Source organism: Salvia miltiorrhiza, chromosome 2, assembly GCF_028751815.1.
Source record: "Salvia miltiorrhiza cultivar Shanhuang (shh) chromosome 2, IMPLAD_Smil_shh, whole genome shotgun sequence".
Lineage (NCBI taxonomy): Eukaryota > Viridiplantae > Streptophyta > Magnoliopsida > Lamiales > Lamiaceae > Salvia > Salvia miltiorrhiza.
Window position 1 is genome coordinate 28,549,167 of NC_080388.1, and position 24,249 is coordinate 28,573,415.

General features: G+C 35.6%; 3 protein-coding genes across 4 annotated transcripts; 1 reads left to right on the forward strand and 2 right to left on the reverse strand.

Annotated features, from left to right (window-relative positions):
- The first annotated feature begins 6,619 nt into the window (after window positions 1-6,619).
- LOC131007744 (vesicle-associated protein 4-1) lies at window positions 6,620-9,293 on the forward strand. Of its 2 annotated transcripts, XM_057934649.1 has the most exons (7): window positions 6,620-7,082; window positions 7,268-7,338; window positions 7,822-7,903; window positions 8,039-8,151; window positions 8,510-8,587; window positions 8,682-8,801; window positions 8,919-9,293. In XM_057934649.1, exons 1-7 carry the CDS (start codon window positions 6,824-6,826, stop codon window positions 8,976-8,978), a joined length of 783 nt encoding a protein of 260 aa, XP_057790632.1. In that variant the 5' UTR covers window positions 6,620-6,823; the 3' UTR covers window positions 8,979-9,293. The 2 variants fall into 2 exon arrangements, with proteins under 2 accessions (XP_057790632.1, XP_057790631.1); XM_057934648.1 differs by having other exon boundaries at window positions 6,670-7,082; window positions 8,682-9,293.
- Window positions 9,294-13,174: 3,881 nt separating this feature from the next.
- Window positions 13,175-17,095, reverse strand: LOC131007746 (uncharacterized). The gene is made up of 2 exons (XM_057934650.1): window positions 15,312-17,095; window positions 13,175-13,845 (listed from the first exon to the last, which is right to left on the reverse strand). Exons 1-2 carry the CDS (start codon window positions 15,750-15,752, stop codon window positions 13,486-13,488), a joined length of 801 nt encoding a protein of 266 aa, XP_057790633.1. The 5' UTR covers window positions 15,753-17,095; the 3' UTR covers window positions 13,175-13,485.
- A 5,712-nt stretch (window positions 17,096-22,807) lies between these two features.
- Window positions 22,808-23,980, reverse strand: LOC131008237 (uncharacterized). The gene has a single exon (XM_057935129.1). The coding sequence runs from the start codon at window positions 23,978-23,980 to the stop codon at window positions 22,808-22,810; it is 1,173 nt and encodes a 390-aa protein (XP_057791112.1).
- Window positions 23,981-24,249: the final 269 nt, after the last annotated feature.

Genomic DNA, 24,249 nt, shown 5'->3' on the forward strand with positions numbered 1-24,249 from the left:
TGTTTTTCAAGGCGATTCCAGCCATCCAAATGGTTCCCCAAAATTCCCAAATTAATTGTGTATTGTGTTTAATATGTTTTTATGGTAAAATTTCAGAATATTTAGAGCTCGCATGTTTTATTTATGAATTTTTAAACATCACAACCCATCTGGAATACATTTTTGGTAAACCATCTTTGGGAGGCCATAAGTCAAGTTTCAATCGGTGAAAACCTTTGAAACTTGAATATGTCACTCTAGACTCCCGTATCTTTCGTTTGGCATCGGCCTCACCATTGTTTAGTAAAGGAAACAACCGGTATAAATTCTTAAAATCTAGTTCTTATTCCTTGTACCATCCAGTAGGTTTTACAAACCTACGACTTTGAGGTCGCAAAGGCCGACTTAAATCTTTGATTCTCAAGCCTATCTATCTACTGAATATTCACTGACATGCTGGGAACTTACTTGTTCAGTTTTAGAATTTTTGGTGAAGCTTAAAGTGGTTTTTCCGATTTATGTTCTGAATCTGCCAAACTTGAACTCTTTTTGTGCACTGAACTTTAGACAGTCATATCTTCTAAACCATGAAACTTCTTGGGGTAAATCCAACTGGAGAGTGTTACGCTCTCTCCCTAGTTTCCGGATTGACCCTTGGGGTTCCCAGTGGAGTTTTGTAAAGGGAGATATGAATTTTTAAAGAAATCCCACTGACTTGGTTGTAATATGGAAATATGAAATTTTCAGATTTTTGCTTGTTAAATACTCATCTTTGAGAGGGCATATCTTGCTCGTTTGAACTTTTTTTCATTCGATTCAAATTGGAGAATGATCCTTGAAATGTCTAGTTTCCAGAATGTCTTTTGGAGCCTCATTTGGAGATCCGAGCCAGATTTGGTGTCTGTTGCAAAACAACCCCTTAAGAGCTCAAGTTGTTGAATTATTTTCTATGTATCAAAGTTGATTTTAAAGGATGTTTCATGAAAGATTTAGTATATGTGCGTAACGAGTTTGGGACATGTTTTGTGCAAAGTTTTTATGAAAATGAGTGAGTTAACCTAGATAAGGCATCAAGATAAGCTAATGTATGTAAAATGCATAATCCCTAGTTCGATTATGCGTTGTAAGTTCGGGAATAGGTTGACCCAGAGCCCCTAAGTAGACAAAGATTCTCGTTATCTATGGTATGTGCTAAGTGTTAAGAACTCGTCTTGTAGGAATTGGTTCACAGGACGGTACTACAGCTTAAGATCACCTCTCTTCCATACCGAGGATCAGGTGGGCATTACTTTCATATATATCAAAATGAGTTTCATGTTACAGTTGAACAAGTTTTCATGACAAAATCTTTGAATTGAAGTTATTTCAAGTATTGTCTTGCCATAAAATATTTCAATTTCAGTATGATATCTATCTGATGTGGCTTTGCCAAGTTATGTAATCGAATTCGGGTCCTGAGCAGTTGATAGCTATCCTGCCAGGACTAGTGTACACCAGTGACCGTGAGTCATCGAGCGGGTTGGCCGGTCAAGTGTCCGTGAGAGGTGGCCACCTCTCCGGCACACAACTTCAGATATGATAGATTATGAGAACTTAGTCTGCAGACGAACTTTAAGAATCACAAATGAATTTAGTAAGCTTGGGCCTTTTTAGCGAAAAACTCCCTTGTTGTACTGTTTATGATGGCATGACAATTTACAGTTTTGAAGCATGTATTTTTTTTATACTTAGGCATACGTGCCCACTGAGTACTTTTGTACTCAGCTCTGCATATATTTCTAAATGTGCAGGTTGAGCAGCTGGTGGTGGTGATGAAGTGACGAGCGGAGTCTTTTGTCTTATCCTTATGTATTAATGAACTCTGGGGATACATGTCTTCATACATGTAATCAGAACCTTATTTCGCTGCGTACTCAGAAGTATTATGTTATTTTGGCTAAGTCGGAATTATCCGAACTTACTAGTTTATTCGAGTCAATATGACTAAACCTCCGTTATATTATAAATTTTCCTTTCGTTAACAATGATTAAATACTATCCTTCCTTGTTTAATTATTCCCCTTTCTACCCCGCTTCTAATCTCCCTCCCTTACTCACGGTTTCCCAGGCTTATTTATCCTTAATTAAGGGCCGGTCGTGACAATGGTATAGTAGACTCACGGAGACTCAGTTAATCAAATCCACGTATGTTTGTCATATCACCCTAATTTTAACCAAAATAATAATTTTACCATAATTTTATTTAAATGATAAAAAAATATAACCAAATTTGATAGTTTTAAGAGAATGACCTAAATTCCAAAAAGTAAAAATTAAAATAAAATACAAAAGTTTCTATTTGTTGAATTCACAAAACTTGCTATTAAGGAAATAAATATATAGAGAGTGTTTGATTAAGTTTGTTGTTCCTAAGAATAACACAAGAATTTACGGGGTTCAATCATAAAGATCTACGTTCATGAAGAGTCGGTCGAAAAAATTTCACTATTTGTGGTTGAGGTGGTCTTGGCTACATCGGGTTGACCCGTACCCAGATCCTGACCCGCATCTTGATCCAAACCCGCATCCTGATACAAATTTTGTAAATGACACTATTCGCTTATACAAATAACACTACCTTTAATTGACACTATTTTGTTATACAAATGACACTGCGTGTAAATGACACTGTGTATAATTGATACTATTTAGAAATATAAATGGCATTTCTTGTAATTGACACTATAAAATTGTAATGACACTAATGTTTTAAATAACACTATAAGATTGAAAATGACACTATAATATTATAAAATGTTATAGTGTCATTTATATAATTGAATAGTGTCATTTGTATAACTGAATAGTGTCATTATACGATTTAGGTTAGAATGTGAGTTTGGATTAGCATGTGGGTCAGGATCTAGGTACGGGTTAACCCGGGTGTACAAGAGATTTTGTGTTTGTGGTTGGAGTTTACAATTATGGAATTTCGTTATGAATAATAAATATATGCCCATATTTATAGGTTGAAACACTAAAATTTATAGTAAGAATATGACTCGTTTTATACTTATAATAGAGCTAAAATTCTTCATGTTTATCCATATCTTCATGATAATCTCATTCTTTATCGGGTATGTGAGTCTTCAAGACAGTGCCAAATCCCGAAAAACCAATCCATATCTTCATGATAATCTCCTTCTTTATCGGGTATGTGATTCTTCAAGATAGTGCCAAATCCCAAAAAATCAGGGCTGCTAATAGTGTTGTTATCGGTGAAATTAAGTCAGATCCGCTTTGCTCTTCCAGTCTTTAAGGGATGCATATTTTTGTTCTCATAGTTTGTAAATTTTAATAATTTATAAGATGTTTCAACAATTTATAAAATTTAATTTTTCAAAAATTTATAAATTATAAAAATATTTGAATAATTAAGCTTATAAGTTAGAGAGAGAATTATAAATTAAAAAATAACATTAAAAATAAAACTAAATTAAAAAGATATATTATAAAAATAACAAATTAATCATAATATAATTATTCATGTAAATATAGTTTATACCAATCGTCCAAGTTACAACATAAATAAATTAGATAGTTAACAATAGGCGTGTGAACGGATGTCAACTCCAAATCAAACCTTTTTAAACCCACGTTTCACATCCAAACTTACGCGTCTAATTTGCCACCCCTTAGCTGGAAAAAACACAAAATTGCTCTTCATGTAGGATATATTATACTTCATGGGTCTCATTACAAATGTTTCATTATTTTTGAACACGTAAATTAAAAATATGTAGAAAGCAGATAAAATGAGTTAGTGAAAATTATTTAAATATTAAATATAGAAAAATAATATATTACCAAAAAAGGAATGGGATATTTATAATGAAACATCTCATTATGGAAAGTGGGACATTTGTAATGAGACGAAGGAAGTATATTCACATCACAAAATCTCCTGTACAACTGGCTGTACCGTACACCCAGATTGACTCGTACCCAAATTTTGACCCGCATGTTAATCCAAACTCGCATCCTGACCCAAATCGTGTAAATGATACTATTCACTTATACAAATGACACTGTTTATAATTGACACTATTCAATTATATAAATGACACGTAACATTTTAAAATGTTATAGTGTCATTTTCAATCTTATAATGTCAATTACAGAAAGTGTCATTTATATTTCTGAATAGTGTCAATTATATACAATGTCATTTACAATGTTATAGTGTCATTTATACGCAGTGTCATTTGTATAATAGAATAGTGTCAATTACAGGCAGTGTCATTTGTATAACCGAATAGTGTCATTTATACAATTTAAGTTAGAATCCGGATTTGAATCAGGATGCAGGCCAGAATTTGAGGTACGAATCAACTCGGGTGTACGATACATCTGGGTGTACCCAAAACCACCTCTTTTCACATGACCTGTAAATTATAAAATTAAAATGTGGGTACGTGTTTGTTTCCCCATGTAAGAGACCGTGAATTTTCTCTAGTTATGAAAAACATATCTATTGTTTACTAGTCAACTATGCGTAGGTTTTTTTTATCTTATTAATTAAAATAAATTTAATTTGAAAATGTGACTAGTTATCTTATTGCAATTGATTTCATTCCAATTTCAAGTGAATTTAACAATATCTTCAAAAAAACAAAAACAAAAAAACTTAATTCAACCAAACAATATACATACGTTTTCTGTGTCCATGTTTGGTTTGACTTTGTCGGAACATGAAAAATAATTCAATTAATTAAATTTATTAGTTGTTGTTTGATTTGGGTAATTAATTAATTATTATCTTTATTTGAGGATAATTTAATTACTTAATTTGTTACTTTTTAAAATAGATGGAAAAAAAAAGATAATTCTTTATTAGTGATTCTTTTTCATTGTCGAACTCAATAAAAATAACCGTTATAATTATCATTCCTTTTTTTTATTTTGATTTCATTTTATTTTCAGTCATTTACTTGAACCAAACAACTATTAGCATATAAAGGCAGTGGCGGATCCAGGGGAGCTAGAGCCCCCCCCCCCAAATTTTGATTTTTTTTTTTAATATAGAAATTAAAAATAATAATAAACTAAATACAATGTTAAGAAATACAAACGGGACAGACTGAAAGCTAGCACTAATAATAAACTAAATACTCTATTAATATTTTAGGTTGTTGATCTAACAATACAAGAGCTAAACACTCGGTTTTCCGAAGCTAGCACTAATTTGCTTAGATGCATGGCGTGTCTTGATCCGAGAAATAATTTCTCCCAATTCAACATTGATCAACTTTGGGCCAGGTGATTATTTATTATTTCCACAATTACTAGCTCTGGTTCGCCAAGTGTCTATTCACAGATTATTTGTAATGTAATAGACATGGTAATGAATGAAATTATTGTATGTTTTTATTATTGTTGTTGATCTAATGACAAAAAAACAATTATTTATTAATTACTATATATTATATCCCAAAAAAATTTCTCGGGGGCTACCGCCCCCGAACCCCGTGCAAGTTCAGCCCCCCAACAAAATTCCTGGATCCGCTCCTGTATAAAGGGGACAAGTCTCATAAAAAATATTGACCGAAAGTCTTGTGATTGGTTATAAAATACAATATTTATATTGCTGCTATTCTGACACATAATTTGTATTATATGAAATTCAATTCAATTTAAAGTTTTTTCTCTCTCTCTCTCTTTTGGCAAAGAGAAAAGTTCTTCCTTAATTTTTTTTTTTTTCTTTTCTTTCTTGAGGACAATCAACTGAAAAGTTATGATAAAACATACATGACACATGTAGAATTTTCGAAAAATTTCAGAAACCGTTTATGAGTAATTGCATGTATAAAAATCCGACTTTGTATATATGTTTTCCTTTATTAGAATGAGTCACTTCGGTATAAATTCGAGTACAGATTCCTTAACTCAAAAAATAAAAAATGCATGTGTAAACATAATAGTCTCTTCGCCTACTAAAATCTTTGTAAAGAGGTGGATAATAATAATAATAATAGCTTTTCATAATAGCAAAATAATACTTCCTCCGTCCCATTATAAGTGACTCAAAACTTTTAGGCACGAGAATTAAGAAAAATATGTAAATTGATTAAAAATGGTAAGACTTAAACTTTTTCAAGGATTAAATTTTTCCATTTATAGAAACAAGCCAGTTATAGTGGGACGACTCAAAATAGAATATATGCCACTTTTAATGAGACGGATGGAGTAATTAATAAAATTATTTCAAAAAATGATATGTCTATAAATAATACTCCCTCTGCCTCATTACTTTGGACACGAAAATTAAAAAATGTGCAATTGGTAGATAAAATGAGTTGGTGAAAATTATTTAAATATTAGGTATAGAGAGATAATATGTTGCAAAAAAAAAAAGAATTAGACATTTGTAATGAAACATTTATTCAATTGTGAAAAGTAGGGCATTTGTAATGAGACGGAGATAGTAATATGTATAAATATATAGAAATTGCAAGAGTGATAGTTAACAAAATTACTTTTAAAAATAAATTAAAAAGATGTTTTGTGGAGGAAGAAAATAAATAATTAGGGATATATTTTGTGGTTTGAGAGACTAGTGAGTTCTTTATTGGTGCGTACATGATCGGTACATGAATGAAATGCATCTGACCTATTCGGTAATGAATAGTTTTTTATTAGTCGTAAAAGGGAAAATAAACAAACTTTTGAGACGCTATATAAATGCTCATCCTTGACTTTTCTCCAAACAAACACAACTTCGCAATTCAGTCAACTGCATATTCCACTCTCAAATCGGAACTCCAAACGTAAATCCGTCTGCGAATTGCGGTTGATTTTGTCGCGAATGGCCATAGCTGGCGATCACCAGCACCACCGCCACAAGAAGTGGCGGATTTGCCCGTTCTGGCAGTCAGGGCCGGCGCCTTCTTCGTCTCCATCTTCGACTCAGAATCTTCAAAGTCAATCACAGAATCAGAGTCACCAAAACGCCGTCGTTGCCTCCAACAGCCGCTCTTCCTCCACGGTCTCCTCTGTAGCCAGATCGCTCCTCCCTGGACGGCGGAGGCTCCGCCTCGATCCTTCCAACAACCTTTACTTCCCCTGTGAGTTTCGGTTGACTCTGTTTCAATTTTTAGTTATCCAATTGTTTGGAAACACAATTTCGATTCATCGACTGTTAAATGAATGAGAAATTTGTCTGTGCCTACTTTGATTTGACTGATTGCTTTGTGGTTTCATTTTTTCTTTCTCTATATTTTTAATTTTTGAACTAATTTGGATGCAAAAGATGAACCGGGAAAGCAGGGCAGGAGCGCTGTTCGGATTAAGAATTCGAGCAAGTCTCACGTTGCCTTCAAGGTAATTCTGTCCTGGTTTTGATAATTTTTAATTTTGTTACTGTTATCTTTTTAAGTCTTCCAAGTCATGTGGAATACTTAAAACACCTTTTCACTTTTTTTGTTTTTACTTGAAATTCTGTAAGTAGTCTTTAAATGATATACTACTATAGCACCAGAAATTTAGTTTCTTTTGAGCTTTACGTTGGTATTGTGTTATTGCTAAAATGGCGGCACAACAACTGAGATACAACTTGCATATTGGCTAGTTCTTCGGTACATTTTCTGTTGTTGCTTCTCTAAAATTTGTTGTCCAATGAAAATGTTCTAAATTGTTTAATGCTCGTATTTGCTCTATTATTCATTTACATTCCATAGTCACATGTGTTTTGTTGGAAAAGGAAAGGATCAAAGGAGTTGTTGGCCTGTAAATTTCAATAATATGCCAACTAGGGAAATGTTGATGTAAAAGTGGCTTGACAGTTTCTTTTTTTTCTTTCGTTAGTTTCAAACTACTGCACCAAAGAGTTGTTACATGCGACCACCTGGCGGTATCCTTGCTCCTGGAGGAAGCCTAATAGCAACTGGTAACTATTTTAGTCCTTCATTACTATATAGGTGGATGTGGTTAATTTCAATTGAAAATGAAAGAATAAAAAAGCTTCATTATGCAACTTGCTACTTCAATCTATAATAAAATTTCCGCTGTTTTTGGTTGGCAGTTTTCAAGTTTATGGAGCTTCCTGAAAACAATGAAAAGAATCAAAAGCGCAAGGCTAAGTTCAAAATCATGAGTCTTAAGGTGAAAGAAGGAACAGATTATGTGCCTGAACTGGTAAGTATTATGATAGTATCTGCAAATTTAATGTCATTCATGATTGTCAAAATCGTGTTTGGAGGAGAAGATTTGTATTTGAGGGATGGAGTTCAAACGACTCCAGAGTACATCATGGTCCATTATAACTTACATGATTAAATGTGTTTTTTATCTAGTACGGTAATAATGATGGGTTGTTAGCAATAAAAATGATCACTAACTGCCTAGTGCATTAGAAAATAAATCCCTCACCTCATATTTAATCAACCATCATTTTGCTCGATAGTTACTTCTGCTAGTTTCTCAATTAATTTGCATTGACTTGAGAATATCAAATCCTATATCTTTTTATGAGCAGTTTGAGATTTTTCTGCAGTTTGATGAGCAAAGGGATGAAGTGATAGTTGAGCGTGTGCTGCAGGTTGTTTTCCTAGATCCAGAGCGCCCTAGTCCTGTAAGTGTTAATCAATGAAACCCTTGTTTGCAATGTTGATTTCACAGCATCTTTTCACTCTTCGTTAGACCATGACATTATGTGTGATATATAGGCACTTGAAAAGCTGAAGCGCCAATTAGCTGAGGCTGATGCTGCATTAGAAACTCGCAAGAAGCCCCCAGCAGATGCAGGTCCAAAGGTGATAGGCGAAGGTCTTGTTATAGACGAATGGGTGAGTTTTTATTGTCTGCATATGTTACCCACCATGAGAATAAATTTCACGTATCACAAAGCTGTGGAAACCCTTCCAATTCTTATGCTGATCTCTCTCTCTCTCTCTCTCTCTCAGAAAGAACGCAGGGAGAAATATCTTGCTAGGCAGCAGGTTGAAGCAGTAGATTCGGTGTGATATTTTCTGGTTTTCATTCGATTTCTGATCGATGTTTTCATCTGATGGAACTTCTTCTGTGTTGGCTTCTTTCTCATGGATGGTGCACGACTGGGGAAGTTCTGAACGCGTAGGTAGTGTAGGGTAAAATAATGGTTATGTAATTGTATGTGAGATCAAATGTATGTAATAGGTTTTGTCCCTGTGTTTTTCCTTCATGTAAATATCTTCTTTAGTGCTGCGGTAATGAAATTTTCATTCTAAAGCAATGAAACATGAACTGTTATTCAAACCTAAAGCCGTTCAATATTCAATAAGCCTAAATCTTCATTCAAATTAATATTTTTAGAATATTTTGTTATTATGTAGAATGTTTGGTGTATCTGTAATAAGTAAACTAACTAGTGCGTTTATGCACATTTTAGTAATCCGTCTTATCTGTTATTTGAAGGGAGTGTTTAGTAATTGAAATAATCAAGGGTCGGGTCGGGTCTTGAAACACCCGCCAAAAATATACTCCACAATATGGCAAACATTCAGAAGCATATTATATTTAACTCAAAAAACACTTTTTAAAATGGAAAATTTACAATTTTATTTATTTGACCATTTTTGTAACATCTATCTATTATATAATAGGATTAAGCCTTAACCTATGTGGCATATCTAAAATTTCACCATTTCAAAATTTACCATAGATAATCTTCATCATTTATTAATCAATTAACTATTACATTCTATATAAAGATTCATTAATCATAATAAATATAATTAATAATAAATAGAATTAAGCCTTAACCTATGTGGCATATCTAAAATCTCACCATTTCAAAATTTACCATATATAATCTTCATCATTTATTAATCAATTAACTATTACATTCTATATAAAGATTCATTAATCATAATAAATATAATTAATAATAAATGTATATATATATATATATATAATAATATTAACATTACATATAATCTAAATTAATAAATTTTATTATTTATTTTTTCTAGATAAAAATTAGATTTACATGTCTGATAAGAAAAAAATTATAATCTATATACATTCAATTATTTTAATTGAATGTTAGTGATTAGATGTATATTTGTTATTAATTTTATATTTCTCAATAGCGTACATATTATATGTATATGTTGCAATATATTATGTTGTATGAATATATATAATATTTATATTCTTAATATTTAATAAAATTAATTTTAAATTAAGTTTGAATTGAGACATGCACGTATATGTAAATTATAAACGGGTCCGGTCATTGATTTACATGTTTGCATAATAAGGCACAAATTCTATAAACTGATTACTTTAAAACAAAATCTTATTTTATGTCTATCAAAATAATTAAAATTTTATTTTTATTTTTTATAAAATAAATCCATACATTTTATTTATATAGGGAAGAAAAATATATTTTTAATTTCTGCAAACTTTATTTGTTTCTGTTCGTCCATTACTATAATAATAATAATAATAATAATAATAATAATAATAATAATAATAATAATAATAATAATAATAATAATAATAATAATAAATTATGAAATTAGTAATACATAAATGAAGAATTTAGATAAAGAACAATAGAGGATATGATGTTAAAATATATTTACATATCTTTAATCATGTATCAAATTTATAATAATCTCAACCGAGTGAAGAAATCATATAATATAAATCACCTCATTTCACATTGAGTATTTTTATAAGATCTCATCAAAATAAAACTTATACAAGAATAAGCTCTTGCTCTCCAAATTAAAAATCTACATTTAATTGGCGGAATGATTGAGACTAATACAATTTGAATTATTTTGTCAATTTAATTTGACCAAATTTATTTAATTAAATACATGGTCTAATTAATTTAATTTGAAAAAATAAATTGGTTTGATTAAATAAATTATTTCTTCAATTTAATTTGATTATAAAATAATATATTTTGTATAAAATTTTAAAAATAAAATTTGGATTCAACATAGATTTTTTATGAAAATTTATCAATTAAATTACTAAATAAATTAATACAATTTGAATTTCGTGTCAACTTTCTTAAGTTACACACGAGATGATTTTCAAAACTTAGTTATGGTCTTTCAAACTTCAAACGAGATAATGTTCACGAGTCAATTTTATTCTTTCAATTTTCAGACGGAATGATGCTCGAAACTCAAGATTTGAAGATAATTAATGTTCACGAGTCCATTTTATTCTTTCAAATTTCAAACGAAATGATGCTCGAAACTCAATTATGATATTTCAAGCTCCACATGAAATAATGCACAAAAAATTGTCAAGATTTTTCAAGCTGCATACAAGATGATGTTTAGAAGTTAGTTATGATCTTACAAGCTAAAGATGATAATGATCTTTAAAGGTACACACAAGATAATTCTTGTAACTTAATTGTGGTCATTCAAAGTTCAAATGAGATGATACTCACAAGTTAAATTTATTTTTTTAAACTCCGAACGAGATGATTCTTGGAACCCAATTATAATATTTAGAACTAATAATGCATAAAAGTTTGTCAAGATTTTTTCAAGTTCCATACAAAATGATGTTTACAAGTTAGTTATGATGTTAGAAGCTCCAAATCATACAATCTCACAAGTCAACTTTGATTTTTAAAGCTCCAGATAGTGATGTTAAAAAAACTTGACGCATAAAAGTTCATTTTTCGTATTTTAAGATCTAGATGAGATGATACTCAAAAGTCTGATGTTCAAACGTTAGTTGTCGTCTTCCGAAATTTAGATTATGATATGATCCTACAAGGTTCAGACGAGATGATGCTCAGATGAAATAAAATTTTCAATATCGATACATTTTTCAAAATATTATTAAATAAAAATCTACATAAAAAGAATATTTATTATTCTAACAAAAGGTTAACATTTAATTGAGGAATATGATTCAAATTAATATAATTTCAATTATATTACTTTAAATTAAATAAATTTAAAAATAATTTATATAATAAATTAAGAGTAAAATTTTGAAGTAGCCAAAATGAAGCATAAAACACAATTTATGGCCACACATTGAAAAAACACAAATTTTGGCCATTTTTATTGATTTGGACTTTTTTGCCCTTAATGAGGCGGACTGGGTAGGATCAGGCACGCGGGTCGCGTGCCGGGTCGGGTTAGGCACTTATGGCACTATTAGTGCCATAAGTGCCATCCGAAATCCAAAATAAAACCAAGTAAAATAGTCATTTTGGCACTTATGGCACTATTAGTGCCATAAGTGCCAACGAAATTCAAAATAAAACTAAGTAAATTGGTCATCAGCACAAATACAGAAACAACAACATCATTAAAACCCTAAATGGAACATCTAAACCCTAAATGGATAATCTAAACCCTAAATGGAACATCTAAACCCCAAATGAATAATCTAAACCCTAAATGAAATATCTAAACCCTAGGGGGAAGTGTGCACTTATGGCAATGCCATATGTGCAGCACAGATCAGATCTGTCGATGGCTGAAATCGAAGGAGGCGGAGATCAGATCTGCCGATGGAGAAGGCGGCGCAACAATCAAATCAGATCCACCGCCGCCGCCTCATCAGATCAGATCCGCCACCGCCTCATCAGATCAGATCTATCGCCGCCGCCTACAGATCAGATTAGATCTGCCGACACCTGGTGCTCCTTCGCCGGCGGCGTAGTCAGCCTCCGACTCCGCCGTGGTGCGGACGATCTCACCACTCCGACGCGGCGAAAGCGGCGCTAGTAGATTAAACTCCGATTCGTGAGAGCAATCGACGGCAGGCTTAGAACTCCGCAACGACAATTGAAGGACGGAGGATAGTGGAGCAGCTCGGCGGTTTCACTTCGGAGGCCATTTGAGTTCAGCGCGGCGGAAGAGGCAGCCATTGGAGTGCGATGGAAAAGGGGCAAATTAGGCATACCGCCTAATTAATGGCTAAAATTTGATGTTTTAAGATTTGAGGCTAAATTTTGATTTTGTATGCCCAGTAGGGCCATTCGGCCCTATTATTTCATAAATTAAAATAATTTCCCGTCGAATTTCGACGGGCTGCGCACTAGTAAATAAATAACCAAATACTTAAATGGGCTCAATAGACAAGGCAGGTATACTTTTTAGGGGACCAAATAAAAAGATCGTGCCTAAAAGTTAGAACAATCCAAACTTGAGTAAAATGAACTCTTCTAAAAGATCATTACACATGCTAAACTTCTTATTTATAGAAAGAAGAAGGTAAAGAAGAATTAGAAAACAATAGAATGAAAAAATCAATGTAATCTAACCACCATTCACGCACACCCTATACAAACAGCACCCAAATAACTTGGCCACAATCCAATCATAGATGTCTTCGCAAAATACAATACGAGCGCTCCTAATCCACGCACACACACATACCTGCGTGTGCACGTCGAGAGTACACACTGTATTTCATCATATGTAGCATCTACGAGACCTTTACAGTCGATAATCTCTCGTACTCAACAAGCCGTAGGCGACAAAAAAGAAAATCTTAAAGCTTCTCCGGCAACTTAAAGCTCTGCGAGCCAAGAATGCGATGAGAGGGAGTCTCAAGGAAGACGGCGAGTCCACATTTGGCAGCATTGAAGCCTTCCCATAGAGGAAAATTGAGGGTCCCTGAGAGAGTTTTCTTGGCGGATATGTCTTTGACGGAGCAGAGCTTCTCGAGGCGTCGGACAACGTAGTCATTGGCGAGGACGCGGCCCTTGTTGACGCCGCCGGAGCAGTCGGTGACCAAGCCCGAATCATAGAGAGCAACCATCACATTCACACCATCATGATCCACATTTGATCGCAGAGCTCCTGTTAGTGTTACTTGCAATGACTCCGGCGTTGGCTTCTCGAAACGAGCCTGTTTTGGTTAGCATTGCCATCATCAACTTTCAAGAACCAATCAAATACAAACATTTGTGTCACAAATATGTACTCAAATAATTGAATTTTTTTGTCAACCATATTCAAATACAAACAATTTTGTTTGTTTGTTGTCATTCTAACTAGCTAAAAGTCAAAAACAACTTCTTCTTATTTATTTCTCAGTTTACTATTCCCCTTAAGCAAGAATTATGGTCTCTTTTTTAAGTGATTAGGCCAAATTTAAAAGCATGAGTACTAGTTAGCAAGATCAAGATGCGTGACTCATGTGATGCACCTGTCTTGACATGCGTGCATCACATGATCACTTTTCATTTAAATAGTCTAATTATGCTCACTCCACATTACTAATTTACTGTATTTGACAATTAAGGATACAAATACAACACAATATTTACATAAAAGATATCCTATGATCTAGTATATAAATCCATTTGTATATCCATGATTTTTGGAGATTGTTTCTACGCTACCAGAAGACATGTATCTTGAAATTTCACAATTTCTATGTACGTATTACTTTGCCTTGAATACACAGATAAAGATTTAACAAACATAATTAAATGTCGACATTAAATTAATATTAATAATGTTGTGTAGCTCATAGTCATATGCGGTGCCACGGTTAGAATCTCGTTGTCAAAAAGTTGGCCAACCCAACAACCAATTTTAAGTTGTTGGCTTTGTCTCCTACCGCAGACCACCCACCAACATAAACCAACGGAGTTGTACATTAATTGTATTAGGAAAAATACAGTCCTTCATTAAAATATTCATGTGATGATTTAGGGGACGTATATTTTAAAAGATTAGTATTGATAGATAGAAATACTAAGGCTAATTCTTTGTTTATTTTGATAAATTGATACTTTTTTATATCCCAAGGCCTTGATTTTTATGGTAGATAGGAGAAATTCTACTATTGAGGATAAAAATATTCAATCATGTATCTTATCAATCATACAAAAAAAAAAAAGTCCCTTGAGACACTATTATTATCCTTTAATATTATTGTTAGGAAAAATTAGGTATCGGTGCGGGATATTGAGCACCAAAATATGTGTGGAATGCTGCTAATGCAGCATATACTTAGATTATCATAATATTGTTATGTTGAAACACCAAAACTCATGTAAACCCGTTTGAGAGATCAAGATTAGTCAAACATACCAAAAATCTAGACTTAAGTCCATATCTAATGCTTGACACATTATAGTATTTGGATCTAAATCATAACATGTCATTAATATTCCATCTTACACAAGCTACACTACCCCTAATCAAAATTCATAATAATCATCAATATTAATGGGATTCTTAACATGTTCAATTAATTATGCAATTGGCCAACCATCGCTAGCTTTTCATGGAGTTGAGATAGCTAGAAAAGCATGAGATCCAATTAATTAAAGGATGATAGTCAGATGAGATTGGAATGGTGACCTGGAAGGAAGGAGCAGGGAAAGTGGGAGCAGAGGCGATGCAGGAGAGCATGGCGTCTTCATCATTGGCGATACACTGGGCGTGGCCCTGAACCACGATCTGAGGGGTGAACATGGTGTCGAGTTGCAGGGCCTCCACGTACGCCTTCTGCCGCACCGTCCATTGGCTGGATCCGAAGGGGTCCTTCCACCCCATATAATCCCAGATGTCCACGTGATACCCCAACAGTATCAACGGCGCCTCCACCGGGAAATCGCCCCTCCCCAGTCGCGAGAACAGCAGCTCCGCCTCCGGCGAGCTCGCGCACCCCTGCGACGAGAACAGCTCCACCACCACCGGCCCGCCTTCTCCACGCTGCTCCTCCGCCGTCACCTTATCGGTCTCGCGGTGGGGGTCGCCGGAGGGTCGCCGCCTGAAACAGCTCAAGAGACGGGGCGCCATTATGTGTAATGTCGTCCCCGATCCAAGGAGATGTCAAACTTTTTTGGTTTTGTTTTTGGATTGGTGGTTTGGGTTTTTGGGGGAGGAGTGTATGAGGAAGAGAGAGAGGGGTGGAGAGAGAAAAGTGGAGAATCGAATCGTTTTGGTTACGTAAAACTTCGCGGAGGTATATTAGATTTAGACAACAACTAATATCTTATTCTTTTCCCCTTCGTTTATAAATTTATCATTAAAAAAAAGATATATTTACAAAAATAAATTTCATTATTTCTTATTCTTTGGATAATATTATTCCTTAATTTTTCGTATAATAATATTATCTCATTTTAAAGTGAAAATCAAGAATGAAAAATAAATTTAAAGGGAGAATTTTTTGTTATTTCTCCTTTTTTTATAATAAATTTATCAATCAAAGATATACTATGAATTTTAATAAATAATTAAAACGTATATTTAAAGTAGAGAAATTGATCAATTAAAGTTAATTTATTAAATAATTTGTATGTGGAATTATTTATAAATACAGTATTAAGTGTAAATTATTTTTATATGTTTGATTCAACATATAAAAATAGAACATCGTATTTGTTGTGAACGCACTAGCCCATGTTTGATTACGCGTAATTGGAGATTGGAAATGAATTCAATTAATTGAATTCATAATTTATTGTTTGGTTTTTGTGATGAGTTAATCATTACTCTTACTTAAGGATAATCAAATCATCCAATTTATTATCCCTCAAAATAGATGAGAAAAATAAAATAAAAAATTCTTAATAGTAATTCCTTTATATTGTTAAATCAAACACTCAATAAAAATAGGTCTAAATGCTGCTAAATATCTCAACTATGACCAATTTTGCGTCTTGTGTATATTTAAAATTTTCTGCCCCAATATACTTCAAGTATGTTATTAAGTTGTTTTTGCATCTGGCAAAGAATTTCAATGAACTAATACATACACATAACAATTTAATTTCTGATGTGAACTAAAATTTAAATGATGTGGAAAATCTGAATAAATTGAAATTGTTTTTAAATGACATGTACCCAATGATGTCGTTTTGCTTCGACCAAAACGATGTAGTTTCTCCTCTAGTCCTTCCCACGTGTCCTTGTACGGCTCCTTCTTCATCTTTCTCTGTGTGAATACTGTTTGAGTTTTTAGCAATTGATACTCTTCTGCTATAGAAGCCGAAGTAGCCGTGTAGCTCTCGTGGGTGGAAACCACACCACCCCCAGATTCTGCAGTCGCTAAACCCTCTTATCCTTCACATCACCCTTTCTTTCTCTATCTAGATTTTTCTTACTGATTTGTAAAATCAAGGCTACTACAATCGAAAAAGATGGACAAATTGGGTCATGCCCGCAGTCTTAAGAGCAGTGGTACAGGGATGTTAATAATGATGAGTCGAATGAGTTTGGATTAGGGCTCAATTCTGAAGCCATTTTCCACAACATTAAAAGCAGCGTTGTATCGTGATCTCTATTAATCCTAGCGGTGGTTCTCGTTGCCCCTTGATCAGCTCGATTATCCTTACAGCCTCCCATGCGTCACCGGTACGATGCGGATTTGACTAATAGGATTGAGAATTTGTTGATTCTACTCTATGATTTGACGACGGAGGGCTTGCTCCAGAAAAGGGACAAGGGTTCGTCCTTGGCGTCTCCATGTATGTGATTATATTTATGCCCTGAGCTTCAGTGCGATTGAGGAGATGTACGGTGCCGCCGTTCGCGACGGTAACTTGGTAATCGCGTCGCTGGGCGGCGACACGGTGGTTGCCCTAATTACAAATTAAGGGCATATGAACCCACCCTAGTTACAACTAAATACTTTAAATTAAGATAAAACGGCAATATTTTATTTTAAAGTAAACGCCGTTGTTGAGTATATCAGCCGATGGTGACACGTCAACTTTTTCGGCTTCCAAGTCAGCTTCAATTTTAAGGTAATTTAATGAAGAGTGCAAAAATAGCTTAATAACATAATTGAGGTATATTGGAGCAGAAAATTTTAAATAAATACAAAATGCAAAAATTATTTTAATTGAGGTATTTAGCGACATTTAGGCTATAAAAATAATAGTTATTGTTATTGTTCCTTCCTTTTATTTAATTCTATCATCTTTTCAATTCTCAACTTGAACCAAATAAACACTAAAATAATAATTAAAAAATCGTAGTTTTCGAATACGAGTACTTCTTTTTATACAAAATACATAATTTCTTAGTATCAATCATCAACTTCAGATTGAATTGACATTTTCTGAAACTAAATGGGATTAGAGATATTTTATCCCATTAATTCAATTATTATTGGGATACCTCTCGACCCTTCTCTGACGTCCAGAATGATTATTACTGAAGGAAATTCCCTTTCTTCTGAACAATTTCGGGCGGTACCCTTTAGGTTCAACTCTGGCATGACCTTTCTCTTAAAGCGAGTAGTGGGGGGTATTCGGGATCTCGGGTCTGTCGAGGAACTCGAACTCCGAGCCCCAAATATCATCCTCATCAATTATTGTTCCTTTCTTTTATTTAATTCTATCCTCTTTTCAATTCTCGACTTGAACCAAATAAACACTAAAATAATAACTAAAAAATTACTTTTCGAATACGAGTACTTCTTTTTATACAAAATACATAATTTCTTAGTATTAATCATCAACTTCATATTGAATTAGCATTTTCTAAAACTAAATGAGATTAGAGATATTTTATCCCAGTAATTCAATTATTTTAATCTATTCAAATTAATTCGACTGTATCAAACTAATTAGCATCCTTTTTTCGAGCTAGCTAATTAATTGACATCCATATGTACTGATGAGGACTAGAATACTCATCAGCGCTGTGCTTGGCAATACAAGAACATTTTACTTGATTATTATTATTGTTATTATTATCAAAGGAACTAACGAGCGCATGTCTAATTAAAAAGACTTGCTAACAAATGAGTATGAAGAGTCAATCAGCCTTGACCAAAGTGCAGAGCTGCGCAGCCAGAGCGGCGCAGACTAGAGCAGTGCAGCAAAGCTGCGTGGCCAGAGCAGAGCAGCGAAGTCCAGAGCTGCGCAGCCAGAACTTGGCAGCGTAGACAAAGAAACGGACTTGGCAGCGTAGACGAAGAAACGGACTTGGCAGCGTAGACGAAGAAACGAACTTGGCAGCGTAGACGAAGAAACGGACTTGGCAGCGTAGACGAAGAAACGGACTTGGCAGTGTAGACGAAGAAACGAACTTGGCAGCGCAGACGAAGGGACCTAGCGGTGCAGACTTGCCTGCGCAGCTCAAGGAACTACTCAACACGGGCAACGAAGGACAGCGCAGATGGGTCAAATCAAGACTAAAGTGTATTAAGGCCTTAAAGGGCCTAAACGCAATTATTAGAATTCATGGGCCTAAGGCCTTTAGGGCTCACTTTCACATCTATAAATAGAAGGTTAGCATTAGCATTGAGGGTCATGATTTATTTCTGAGCAACACTTGTAATATGTAAATACTCTCTCAAAGTATAGTGAAACCAACGAAGAACTCCCGTGGACGTAGATCATTTATGATCGAACCACGTACATCTTGTCTCGTTTATCGTTTCTTAATTAGGGTAAGATTTTATGCTTCACCATGTACAATCATGATTAATTTTTTCGTAAAAAGCTAACCATTCATCTTAAGATTCTGAACTAACACAATTATTATTATTATTATTATTATTATTATTATTATTATTATTATTATTATTATTATTATTATTATTACTATTATTATTATTATTATTATTATTATTATTATTATTATTATTTTGTCCATTAGATTTAAAGATGATGTAAATGTGGACACAACTCAATAATTTTCCCTTTAAATATTAATCACTCTATAATTAAATTGATATAAAGATTATTATTATATTATATTTCCTTCGTCTCATAAAAAAATATCATATTTTTTATTTTTGTTGGTCACATGAAAAAATATCATTTCTATTATAAAATATGACTTCTCTTTTCAACATGATACTCCCTTATGTGATGAAGGGGGTATTATGTTTATGCCGTCATTCCTTGCGGTGTTTACTAATTTACCTTACTTTTATCGCATCTTTTTTTTTTTTTTTTTTTGAGAAACAGAGGAAAATACCATTAACCTTAAGGAGGAAAGTTTACATCAGGCGGCAAACCAAAAGAAGAGCAAACAGGCAAAGCATGTGAAAAGGCATAAGAAGCTAAACAATGAGCAACAGAATTCCCCTCACGAGGAGTCCAACTAAAGACAACTTGACCAGACGTATCCTTAAGCTCAAAAATCTGACTAAGAATATCCCCCAAGGGGGAAAGATCATCCTCCTGTCGTTGAAGAGTCCAGTAAAGCTGTTGATTGTCCATCTCAAAGATGATGTCTGAAGCATTTCTCTCTCTGCACAGATGAAAACTCTCAAGCAAAGCCAACGCTTCCCCTTCAATGACTGAGAACGCACCAGGAAAAAAACCATATCGGCACCCAAGCACTTGCCCCTCCTTATCCCTCATAACAGCACCAATACCCACTCCTTTGCACGCAATCACGGATGCATCAGACGACACCTTGATCTGGCCTTCTCTGGTGCACTCCACACGAAGAGCTTGAGGGATTCTAGAGGAAGAACAGATAGGAGAACACCACAACGCTCGGGTTGCAATACCAAGGCTGTCATAGTGCGACAGTTCTTTCTGCTGAAATAACACCAAATTTCGAGCATACCAGATGGACCAAGCGATGGTAGCGAACTGAGCATGAACCTCTCTGAGGGGATTGGCTCTGATCCTCTCAAACCAATCAAGCAAACTACATCTATCATTCTGATCCATAGGTTGCAGTCGAAGGGGAGACACCTGCCACAACATCCCAGCCCAACTACAGTCGCGAAGAGCATGCTCAATAGATTCTTCGTGTTCACCACAACGTCCACAGACCACATCCACATTAATAGAACGGCTTCGCAGAGCTTGCTTCGTAGGAAGAGCGTTTGCCATGCAGCGCCACATGAACATCTTCACTTTAGGTATAACATCCAGATTCCAAATCCACTTCCAAAGCTTGCCATGAGAGGTCGAACAGGAAGCTTCAGTGCGTCGTTTAAGATCCATCGCCAGCCAATAACCCGATTTAACCGTATACTTGTTCGCTTTACCCCACGGCCAAAATGGCTTGTCACCAACATGGGGATTCACTCGTATTTGAGCCATCACTTTCCACTTATCAGTTGGAGTAAGAATCTCATCCAGCTTTGAAATCTCCCAACCATGGTCCTCGTCTTTTAACAGATCCTGTACCCTCACGTGTTTGAATTCAGAACTCACCGCCGCTGTGTCAAACTTCCCATTTCCATTCGGAAGCCAATGATCGATTCCAACTCTAATACGATCACCATTACCCAATTTCCAGGCAATACCTTTCGCAATTAAATCCCTGCCCACTAGTATGTTTTTCCATGCAAAAGAAGGAGTATGTGCATCACCAGCCAAGAGCAAGTCAGATCTTGGGAAATATCTTGCCTTAAGAGATCGAGCGAGAAGAGAGCCATCATGGAGAAGAAGACGCCAAGCTTGCTTTGCTAGCATTGCTTGATTAAACAGATGAATATCCCTGAAACCCATGCCTCCCTCACTTTTTGCTAAACACAGCTTTTGCCAGCTCCTCCAATGAATACGCCTTTCATCATTTTTCTGTCCCCAAAAGAAACTTGCCGCTATACTATTAAGGCGTTGGCAAATTTGGTCTGGAAGAGCAAAACAACTCATCATATAAGAAGGTATAGACTGTAGAACCGATTTGATAAGAACCGTTTTGCCCGCTCCAGACAAGAACCTCCTCTTCCAGTTCTTTGATTTTTTCCGAGTTCTATCCACCAACATCTGGAAAATCTCCCCTTTTGATCGGCCAATCATGCTCGGAATGCCAAGATAAGTAGAGTTATGAGGAGTCCGGTTCACCCCCATATAATCCGCCAGCTCAACTTTCACATCCTCAGGAACTCCTCTGCTAAAAGAGATGGATGATTTCTCGAAATTGACTAATTGGCCAGACACCTCCTCATAAGCTTTAATTACAGCCTTGACAGTTCCCACTTCCTCTTTGTTTCCACGGCCAAAAATAATACAATCGTCAGCGAATAGAAGGTGGCTCACTCTCGGGGCCGTACGACATAACCGGGCACCATGGAGTAACCGTTGTGTCTCCGCTCTCCTTAGAAGACCAGATAAGGCTTCCGCACAGAACAGGAACAAAAAAGGGGAAATAGGATCTCCTTGTCTCAAGCCCCGGCTCGGCGTAAAAGAATCACCTGGAAAGCCATTAACGAGAACACGAAACGTAACAGAAGAAACACAACGCACGATTAAATCCACAAAAGGGGCGCAGAAACCCAGCTGCAACATGATAGCTTTTAAAAAACACCACTCAACACGATCATAGGCTTTAGCCATATCCAACTTAAAAGCAAAGGTCCCATGATCCTTAGCTTTATTCAACTTCATCATATGAAAAATCTCAAAGGCAAGAAGAGCATTATCAGTTAATAAGGCGACCCGGAACAAAAGCAGACTGACTATCACTGATAATGGAAGGAAGACACAACTTGAGACGATTTGTGATGACTTTAGAGACAATTTTATACACCACATTACAAAGACTAATGGGGCGATAATCCGAAGGAGACACACACTTTTTCTTTTTGGGTATAAGACAGATAAAAGTAGAGTTAAGAGGGCCAGGTGAGACACCATTATTAAGAATATTCAGAAGCATAGGCACAAGATCAGGACAAAGAGAATTCCAGAAGGAAGTATAGAAAAGAACGGGCATACCATCGGGTCCTGGGGCCTTAAGAGGGTGCATCTGTTTGAGAACGTGGATAATCTCCGCCTGAGTGTAAGGAAGCATGATCTCTCTGTTCATCTCAGAAGTAACGACAGGATCGATGGACCGGAGAACATCATCAGGGTTATGAGGATGACCCGAAGTGAAGAGCTGCTGAAAATGAGACCTGAACACCTGATCCATCTCCTCAAAGCGTCTCACTCTAGTACCATCCACTCCCTGAACTTCCTTGATATGGTTTCTTTTTTCCTCCCTCCGGCTACTTTGTGGAAGAAGCCAGTGTTTCTGTCCCCCTCATTCAGCCAATCAGCCCTCGACCTCTGTTTCCACATGATTTCCTCTTGTTTTAAAAGCGTATCCAATTCATTCTCGAGAGCCCTCTGTTCATCCTTTGACCATGCATCAGTGCTTGGCTTCTGAAGATTAGCCAATTCTTTTCTAATCTCGTTGCATCTTATCTTAACATTCCCGAAAGTATTATGCTCCCAGATTTTGAGTTCCTTCCCCATACTTTCCAGCTTGATCTTAATGTCCTCCACCGAGCCGCCCTGGCCACCTGCCATCCATAAGCTTTCGCAAAAGGGTTTACACCTTTCATCCTTGAGCCACATAGCTTCGAAACGGAAGGGTTTAGATCTGTTTTGCGTCACATCCTGTCCACTCTCCAGATAAAGAAAGATCGGGCAGTGGTCGCTCGATTTTCTGAGAAGGTGAGTGACTTCAAACCCTGGGAAACGATGAATCCATTGATTACTCCCAAAGACACGATCAAGTCGCTCCATGATGTTATCAGCACCTTTTTGATTGTTATTCCAAGTAAAAGGATCCCCCGAGAAACCAAGGTCTACGAGGCCACAAACGTCAACAGTTTCGCGGAACCTCTCCAAACGGGCGTCAGATTTAACATTGCCGCCCTTTTTCTCAAAATGGTACATGGTCTCGTTGAAGTCTCCACCACAGATCCACTCATCAGAAACTTGTGAACTAAGAGATCGCATAAGCTCCCACGTTAGCTTATGTTCCTCAGTATTGCTCCAACCATAGATTCCACATAAATCCCAACCGCTATGCACCCCATCCTCCACCGTCGCAAGAATGTGGTTAGCAGAAGAGGATTTCACAGCCAAATTCAAGTCATCAGCCCAAATCAAACAAAGACCTCCTCGTCTACCCCCAGACGAGCAAACACACTCCACAGCATGGAAATTCACAAAGCCAATCTTCAACAGAACAGGTGACCAATCCGACAGAATAAGTTTAGTTTCCATCAAGAAGATCACATCGGGCTTCTTATGTTTGACCAGCCAAACCAGTTGACGAATTGTCGCAGGGTTCCCAAGCCCTCGACAATTCCAAAATAGCGAATTCATTGTGCCCGGCGGGATTGCTCAGAGGCAATCTCCGCCGTTAATGCAGTAGAAGGAGCATCATCATCAAGCATAGTCCCTTTAAGTCGTTTCTGGACAAGCTCGATGACCTCAGGTTTCACCATAGAATCGTCACTTATCTCCTTGTCTAAGTGACGTTTCTTCAGAGCAGAAAAGGGTTTAGTATTATTGGGATTAGGATGGCTGGAGATATATGGGGATCGGGCTTGGTGTTTCCACTTTTTGCTTTTGGGGTTGTTATGGGAAATGCC